At 44.0% G+C, this 9,577-nt stretch overlaps 1 protein-coding gene across 5 annotated transcripts in view; it reads left to right on the top strand.

Annotated features, from left to right (window-relative positions):
* Window positions 1–9,577, top strand: part of robo2 (roundabout, axon guidance receptor, homolog 2 (Drosophila)) — a 555,672-nt gene that overhangs the window by 525,022 nt on the left and 21,073 nt on the right. For 3 of the 5 annotated variants that reach the window (XM_029715772.1, XM_029715774.1, XM_029715773.1), the window contains 2 exons: window positions 678–950; window positions 8,539–8,698. In XM_029715772.1, coding sequence (XP_029571632.1) covers window positions 678–950; window positions 8,539–8,698 — 433 coding nt within the window. Of the gene's footprint in view, window positions 1–677; window positions 951–3,342; window positions 3,469–8,538; window positions 8,699–9,577 lie in introns of all 5 variants that reach the window. The other 2 variants (XM_029715771.1, XM_029715770.1) reach the window with 1 other exon arrangement.

Below are 9,577 nucleotides of genomic sequence, written 5' to 3'. Positions count from 1 at the left end.
TGTGACCTGTTGCCACAAGAAAAGGGCAACCAGTGAAGAACAAACACCATTGTAAATACAACAATTTTATTTATTTTCCCTTTTGTACTTTAACTATTTACACATAATATGACATTTGAAATGCCTTTATTATTTTTGGAACTTTTGTGCGTGTGATTTTTACTGTTAATTTTTATTGTTTATTTCGCTTTTGTTTTATCTTCTTCACTTGCTTTGGCAATGTTAACATATGTTTCCCATGCCAATAAAGCCCATAAATTGACATTGAATTGAGAGTGAGAGAGGGGGAGGGGCCCAGGGTTAGGAGTCAGTGGCTGGAATTAGAATGCATGAATAAGTGGGGATGGATTTTTCAATGAGATGAATATGCTTAACTCGATGTTAAGAGCTGAGCTGATGTCAAAGTGTTGAGCTGCTCAGGATAATCCCCTCACACCCCGGGGACTGTTCCTGACTGAACCCAGGGTCACTCTGACCTGATGCATAGTTAGACACCTCTCCACTCCTGATCTGTAATGCAGCCTTGTTCATCAATGACTCTTAACATCACTTTACCTTTCTACCTTTTATTAAAATACAATGGGATTATAGTTGATGTGAATACAGTATTTGTCATTGAAGCGCACACCACAGCCTTCTAAACTGACCCCTATTCTCTCTCCCTGTGTCTCCTCCAGACACCAGTAGTAATGGGGATAAGACCGGCACTATGCTCTCTGATGGAGCCATCTATAGCAGTATAGACTTCACCACCAAGGCTAACTACAACAGCCCCAGCCAGGGCTCCCAGGGAGCCACCCCCTATGCCACCACCCAGATCCTCCACTCCAGTAGCATCCATGAGCTGGCTGTGGACCTCCCTGAGGCCCAGTGGAAGGCCTCCATCCAGGCCAAACAGGAGATGGCCAACCTGGGGTACTCCCTGCCCGACAAGAACTCCTGCAACAACAGTGAGTGGATAGAGTGTGTGTGTGTGTGTGTGTGCGTGTGCGTGTGCGTGTGTGTGTGTGTGTGTGTGCGCGCGTGTGTGTGTGTGTGTCACACAGAGGCTGAGACTTCTCATATTTCCCTGCCATGCAAAATACCCTCAGCTCAACACAGCCCTATGATACATGTCCATACACACAGACACAGTGTGTTATATGAACCCTAACCATCATGGTCACACTCCTCCTACTGTGAGTGTATGACCCCAGGACAAATCACTGCTGAGTGACAGATCAGCACAGAATGTTTCATATGATACCCCAGTTCACCCCTGTTTACAAGCCATAGGTTTACTGTGACCTGACAGCAGTTTTTACTCTAATACTCACTATTTCACAATCTGTTTCTGAAGCCCATTCCAGCTCCACTGTGAGCGCCGGATTCTGTTTTAAGGACAAATTTTCCCCTCGCTGCCATTCAGTCTTGGTCACTTTCCAAGGTTAAATAAACACCAGATGAAGGGCTAGGGAGCGAGAATAATGCACCCGTTTCCTCCAGCCTTGGATTAAGTTACTTCCCTCTCTCTGTTCTAACTAATTACTTATCCTCTTTAGCTCAACTAATATTTAAGAAAATAATCCAACTCAATTATAATGGATTTGATAGAAGACTTTTCTGAAAGCCTTGTGGAGTTTCCCATTTCAGGACTAATGAGTATTCTGGGGCTGTTTATACATATTCATAGTCTCATTCTCTAGAGGTTTAAAAGTAGATTCATTATATCATTTTTTACAATGTGCCCATAATGTAATAACTATTAGAAACTGAATTCCCGATCCTTTGCTCTGTCTTGCATTATTTGAAAAAGTCCAATGTGATTATATTTGTAGAAAATGCTACAATAAATGACTTGCTCCTGCTACAAGTGGATTTATCTCTCCCATCTCATAAATGAATCATCAATTTGCCTTCTTCCAAAATAAAACATGTTCTCATATTTAAAAAAAAATATGCATCACAAACAAAGGCTAAATGTTTCACTGAGTGAATCTGACCGTGGGGGGGTGAGGGAGGGAGAAAGAGAGAGAGAGAGAATGTCAAGATGGATGGATGGAAGAGGTGTGTGTGATTGAGATATGTTCAGATGGATGGAAGAGGTGTGTGTGATTGAGATATGTCCAGATAGATAGAAGAGGTGTGTGTGATTGAGATATGTCCAGATAGATAGAAGAGGTGTGTGTGATTGAGATGTGTCCAGATAGATAGAAGAGGTGTGTGTGATTGAGATATGTCCAGATGGATGAAAGAGGTTTGTGTGATTGAGATATGTTCAGATGGATGGAAGAGGTGTGTGTGATTGAGATATGTCCAGATGGATGGAAGAGGTGTGTGTGTGGTTGAGATATGTCCAGATGGATAGAAGAGGTTTGTGTGATTGAGATATGTCCAGATGGATAGAAGAGGTTTGTGTGATTGAGATATGTCCAGATAGATAGAAGAGGTGTGTGTGATTGAGATATGTCCAGATGGATAGAAGAGGTGTGTGTGATTGAGATATGTTCAGATGGATAGAAGAGGTGTGTGTGTGATTGAGATATGTCCAGATAGATAGAAGAGGTGTGTGTGATTGAGATATGTCCAGATAGATAGAAGAGGTGTGTGTGATTGAGATGTGTCCAGATGGATAGAAGAGGTGTGTGTGATTGAGATATGTTCAGATAGATAGAAGAGGTGTGTGTGATTGAGATATGTCCAGATGGATGGAAGAGGTGTGTGTGATTGAGATATGTCCAGATGGATGGAAGAGGTGTGTGTGATTGAGATATGTTCAGATGGATAGAAGAGGTGTGTGTGATTGAGATGTGTCCAGATAGATAGAAGAGGTGTGTGTGATTGAGATATGTCCAGATGGATGGAAGAGGTGTGTGTGATTGAGATATGTCCAGATGGATAGAAGAGGTGTGTGTGATTGAGATATGTTCAGATGGATGGAAGAGGTGTGTGTGATTGAGATATGTCCAGATGGATAGAAGAGATATGTGTGATTGAGATATGTCCAGATAGATAGAAGAGGTGTGTGTGATTGAGATGTGTCCAGATGGATGGAAGAGGTGTGTGTGATTGAGATATGTCCAGATGGATAGAAGAGGTGTGTGTGATTGAGATATGTTCAGATGGATGGAAGAGGTGTGTGTGATTGAGATATGTCCAGATGGATGGAAGAGGTGTGTGTGATTCAGATATGTCCAGATGGATGGAAGAGGTGTGTGTGATTGAGATATGTCCAGATGGATAGAAGAGGTGTGTGTGATTGAGATGTGTCCACTGCTTGCCTGATGCTCTAACTGCATGTCTGCATGTGCTTCAGCCAAACACCTGATGCCACTGTATATTTTTGCCCTTTAACCCCACTAGCACTCCTTTTCATTCCTGACTACCGATTGGCCGAGGGATTGTCTAATAGAATGCCACACAACCAATCACAAGATTTCAGCACCACCAGCTCTCACAACAGCTCAGACCGAAGCGGCAGCCTATCAGGTTGGTTTCGGATGTGGCAGGCAGGGATCTGACTGTTCTTCCTTCTCTCCTTAACATTCTGGGATACCTCATGGACTGCGATTTAATCGACTGTATCATTGATTGACTTGTTAATTGCTTTATTGATCTCTTTTGCATGTGCAAAACCCAACGACTAAGGGAGGTCTTTATTATCCCACTCCTCCCCCTCACCACTGTTACTTTGCTCCTGCTGCTAATACTCACAACTCATTTCAAGTAAACGATGCGTGCATTTACAGGACGGCCTCGATCGTTGACATCAGCCACAATGTTTCACTTTTTCAAATGTGCGATCTAGAGGTTTTACTGTTATGTGCAGCAATGATGCCGTATACACATGCAATGGGGATTTTGGCTATTAGAACAGGGCTCCAGGCATCCTAGCTGGGCCTACTCCATCACGGCTGGGCCTTGTAACAAGCTTGGTCTCTCACCAGGAGCTAGAGCTGATGAGAATTGGGGCAAGGGGACTCCTTCAGACATTTGGAGTGGTGCATTGTGAGACTACACACACACACACACACACACACACACACACACACACACACACACACACACACACACACACCATCTGAGACGCTTGGCTGACTAAAGTGGTGAGATTGCCTCCCATTTTCCCTCGTCTTCTATTGGTTACTGACCACAGTAAAACCCATGTAGTGATAATTTTATAGGGCACTCTCTACCTCCCCTCCTATCCTCTCCCCTTACCTCCTCTCTGGTCTCTTATCCAATGCACTGGGCTGGCAGACATTAGGCTGGAAAGGAGAGGCAGTCTGGAGTGGTCACGTCTTTAGCCAGGTCAACAGTCAGTCACTCTGCTGGAGGTAGAGAGGGAGAGATGGCACAGGAGAAGAATGGCACCGGTTTCATAACGAGAGAGAGAGAGAGAGAGAGAGAGAGAGAGATTGTTGTGCTCAGAGAAGAGCAGCTAGAGGCTGAGTATTTGCATAAACACAGAGAGGCCAGGGGACAGGAAGCTCTTGATAAACACAGAGAGACCAGGGGACAGGAAGCTCTTGATAAACACAGAGAGACCAGGGGACAAGAAGCTGTTGATTATGTTAAGCTAACTTGTATTTCATTTGGTAGCCTCAGGATATTTTTCATTGAAATGTCTGAGATTTAAAGCATATATGTCCTACTAATTGGATTCACCTGTATAGGAATTCAATTGGGACTGTACCCTTGCACTTCCCCCTCCGTGGTAGGCCTTAAGAAATAATATAATTACAGAGATGTATTGCATGTACTCTGAGGCATGCTATACACAAGTGCCCTGGTTTAAGTGAAACAGCATCTCATTAAATATGCATTTATCTCGTTTAGTTGACTTAGCTCTATCCGTTTGTGGCTTATCTCTCTATATGACAAAATGTTTCTCTATGAGGATTAAACCCTACAGAAATACACAACAGAGGTCTGACAGAATAACCTTATACGTATACATTTTAGCAACGCTTTTATCCAGAGTGACTTACAGTAGTGAGTGCTTACATTTTCATACTGGTCCCCCATGGGAATCAAACCCACAACCCTGGTGTTGCAAGCCCCATGATCTACCAACTGAGCTACAACGGACTATAGAACTGCAATGGCCAGAGTTTGGGTGACAATGAAGGAAACTTTTACTACACTTCATGTTTTGAAGTCAACTAATGAATCACAAGACGTTTGAAAATGAAAGAAGTTAAAAGAGGTAGGTACAGCAGCATAGTGCTTCGCTTCAACAAGCTCGGGAGGAAATAATGAACCTTAGGTCTGAGATAGGAACCAGATGAAGAGGAACAGAAATAGAGCAGCTTTCATGGTTGCATGGGTCCCACTGGGGATGTGGGGGTGTTGATCATTAAAATCTACAGTACTGGAGGAGGAACGGAGAGAGGAGGAGAGGAGAGAGGAGGAGAGGAGGAGAGGAGAGAGGAGGAACGGAGAGAGGAGGAGAGGAGAGAGGAGGAGAGGAGAAGAGATAGCTGGCTAGTGAGCTCCATGATCCCTGTATTATCTCATTCCGGAGCCCAGGAGAAGGGTTATGTTCTCACTGTTCTTGGAGTGGTGTCATCCATACCTACTTCCCCCCCTCTCCTCCAATTATAGACTACCCCACTCCTAATGAGCTACATGGCTCAGGGCTGTAGGGGGGTCAGTGTTGAGGATCTAGTCTGCTGCATCATCCACCCACATACCAAATATATTGGGATGATTTCACAAGTAGGCACACTTGCTAGTTATCTGTCCAGCATGGTAACCCCCATGTGTCTTACGTCAGATAGCGCGACTTTCCTCTCTACAATTATTATAAGCCTATAATACAGTGTTACTCAGGTATTCTAAGAAACCCCCATCCATCTCCGTCCTTGAAAAGCCAGTCTGATCTATTCTCTCAGTGCTATGTTTAAATCTGGATGTGGAGTCCTTCCTTCTGGACTCCATTCTGAGGCTCTGCCTGTGTCCCTCACTCAGCGCTGAGGCACCCAATAAAAACAGAGGCAGCTCAAGTCTGCTCGGCTCTGCTTGGCCCCAAAGTTATATGCTGGGAGGAAGCGCCCAAACCAGGCGGTATAAATACCCAGCTCCACATCTAAATATGGTGGGAGTTCCTTTTGAAGACAGGCCCAGTGTTTGTCAGCGATAGATGGGTCTGATGTCTACTTCCTGATTGTAACATCAGTGTCAGCCGTCCTTCCCTCCACGGCAGAGGCTCATTTACAGTATTGATGCCTGCTCCGGTGAGGAGGGACTCGGGGTGATTGAGCAATCATGCCAGCTTGCCATTTATTGGGAAAAGTCGAGCGTCGCCCAGAGGAACGATTAGGAAACCCAATTACTTTCAGACTATACTTCCTGCCCTGGGCTTACTGTTGTTATTTTATTACTCCCAGTCTTTATCAGACTATCCTCCTCCCAATCCTAATATCTCTCATGTTCTGCTGCAACATTGTTGCAATCCAATCATCTTTGACGAGAACATTGAACATATTGGAACAGCTAAAATCTTATAGGGAAAATGGTGAAATAACAAAATTCTCCATCTACTGCTAAAGCAATATGCTGTATTTTCTCTGTCTCTGACCTCATCCTTACTGGATCATAGAAATGCATTTCCCAAAATATCCCTGAGTATTGATGGACAGTCTTTTTTGATGACATTGAGCTAATTTGTAGCCATGTCCTTGTCTGGACAGTCTATTAGATGACATGGTGTTGCATGGCACAAGATGCAGGGTTCCCTGAAATGTTGCTTTTTTGTGGCTCTGAGCAACGTGATTATAGACCTTTGGCAGTGAGGGTTTAACCAACAGATGACAGATACAAATGTACACAAGAGGCCTCCAGGGATGGTTTCCACTAGCCTGTATGTGTGGCTGGCGATGTCAACTGGGGAGTATTTTCTGGATTGAGATGTGAGGTGTCCGTTGGCAGACTGATAGTGGAGTCTGCCACAAATGTGGATTCCTAGAAAGGACTCCAAACTCAGTTTATCTCCCAGTTCTCTCAGACCTCAGACACACATGCAATGTTCATAGCACAAATACACAAACTCACACATGCAATGCTCATAGTACAAATACACAAACTCACACATGCAATGCTCATAGTACAAATACACAAACTCACACATGCAATGCTCATAGCACAAATACACAAACTCACACATGCAATGCTCATAGCACAAATACACAAACTCACACATGCAATGCTCATAGTACAAATACACAAACTTACACATGCAATGCTCATAGCACAAATACACAAACTCACACATGCAATTGCCATAGGTATGTTATCTTCATTTCAAGGACAGTTTGGAAATGAACAGACAAAAGACTCATGGTCTAATTTCCTCTATACAGGGGACTCATGCTCATATGCCCTCTGTATAGGGGACTCATGCTCATATGTCCTCTATATTGGGGACTTGTGCTCATATGTCCTCTATACTGGGGACATGCTCATATTTCCTCTATATAGGGGACTTGTTCTCATATGTCCTCTGTATAGGGGACTCATGCTCATATGTCCTCTATATTGGTTACTTGTGCTCATATGCCCTCTAAATAGGGGACTTAAGCTCATATGTCCTCTATATTGGGGACTCATGCTCATATGTCCTCTATTTAGGGGACTCGTGCTCGTATGTCCTCTGTATAGGGGACTCATGCTCGTATGTCCTCTATATAGGAAAACACAGAGCCTGCAGCCTTTTCCTGTCTAGGACAACTGATCTGAGGCCTGTGGACCACACTGAGGACAACTGAGAAAGATAACAGTGGGCTTTAGATGTCAAAGATCACCTGAGATAAAGAGAGCCCCCCCACCCCATCCTCACTGTCACCAAATAATTTAAACCCCAATCTAGACGTAGGCCTGGCTGGCAGATTTATAAAGATGGATGGGGCAGAGCAGATGAAAATCCAGTCTCAGAGGGTTGTGAGGGGAAATGGATGGGGAAGGGGCGCTCTCTCTTTCTTTCTCTCTCTTGCGTAATCAAATCAATGACAGTGTAATAGACTCTCAGTGAATTCCATTATGGCCACACAGACGCCACGGACCCATTCATTATGATGATGTTCTGAAGTGAGAGATTTCATTGTGGACCCCACACCTCTAGTGAAATGGGGACACTAAGGGATGGCTGGAGGAACGGGGTCTACCCTCTGCTTCTTTACTGCTGCTCTCTCCCTGTTTCTATGGAGATTTGAGGCCTTTCAGCAAATCAATCAATGGAAGCACACTTTTCATTACTTGGCCTTGAGGTTCTTCTATGTGAGGCTGCTGACAGGCATGGCTCATTGAATCCGTTTGTTTGAGAATGTGGGTGACTTTTAGAAGGAGATGACCTGTTTGAAATGACCTGTTTCGAAATGAAGGAATGTTCAGCTTTATATGTTCAATCGATTTCTGTTGGCAATATCTGTTTGTTAGACTGACAGTGAATACTTCAAATAGCCACCTATGTTATATGGTTTTATAGATTTTTCTAGAAATTGAATTCTTCATGTTGTCTGAGTCAATCTCTCTAACTCGCTCCATCTCTGCTGTTCATAGGTGGTAAGGGGGGTAAGAAGAAGAAGGCCAAGGTTGGCGCCAAACCCACCAAGGCTAATGGCTCCAGCTGGGCCAACGTGCCCCTTCCCCCTCCACCTGTACACCCTCTCCCTGGCACCGAGATGGACCACTACCCCAACGAGCACTATGAAGGAGGAGGGTACGAGCCACATCCACCATAACATACACTCTATACATCCATGGAGATGCAAAACGGTCCACACTCTGCCCCTACAGTCCAACTAGATTCTACCACACTGATTAGAACAATTATATGTATCTATCACTGTCTGATCCTTCATTCAGGCTTTGCCGAAAGTGAGACAGTTACTCCTAATAGGGGATTAGGGGACAACATTAGCTTTTACATGTATATACAGTACACTGTTGAGTTCAAGTAGAACCCAACCAACTGCTGTGTGTTATTATAGGACATAGTCGTGCTCCTGGCTAGCTGTTCCTCTCTGTGGCTAATTACACCAGTACATCTGGAGATGTTACTGTCTCCCCAGGCAGGCAGGATGGACAGAGACGGTTTCACATCAATCTATCTGCTCATCCCATATTTTTATCTGAGGGAGAAACTTCATGAGTGCATTGTTTAACCATTGTAGTCTCCTGCGGCAAGCGGGATTGACAAATCAATCTATTCTGCTGATTCTCTTTCTGAGGGAAAGAATGTCAGGACTACTTTGTTTCAAGCTAAGAGAGAGGGAAAGACCCAAAACAGAGATAAAAAGAGAGAGATTCCACAGTGAGCTCTCTCCACTAACTGAGTATGAGGGAAACGTTTTACTCATAAACTATTTTCTCTTTTCCACGTTGCCTAGCCTCTGCTCCTTTCCCACCAAATGACTCTCACGCAACTGTTATTGTTAGTAGACTGTCAGGTGTTCAGTTCCTTCATGTAAAGTCTGCCTTTATTCAGGGGAGTGGTGTAAGCTAAAAATGTTAGTTGTATCCCAAAATAGATTCACTCACACATAGTATCTCATTTAACTGTGTCTCCCTAGTTGAGGTGTGCTGTCCTCTAACCTTC

Source organism: Salmo trutta, chromosome 26 (genome assembly GCF_901001165.1).
Source record: "Salmo trutta chromosome 26, fSalTru1.1, whole genome shotgun sequence".
Lineage (NCBI taxonomy): Eukaryota > Metazoa > Chordata > Actinopteri > Salmoniformes > Salmonidae > Salmo > Salmo trutta.
The sequence above is the reverse complement of the archived record's forward strand: the minus strand, read 5'-3'. Positions and strand labels throughout refer to the sequence as shown.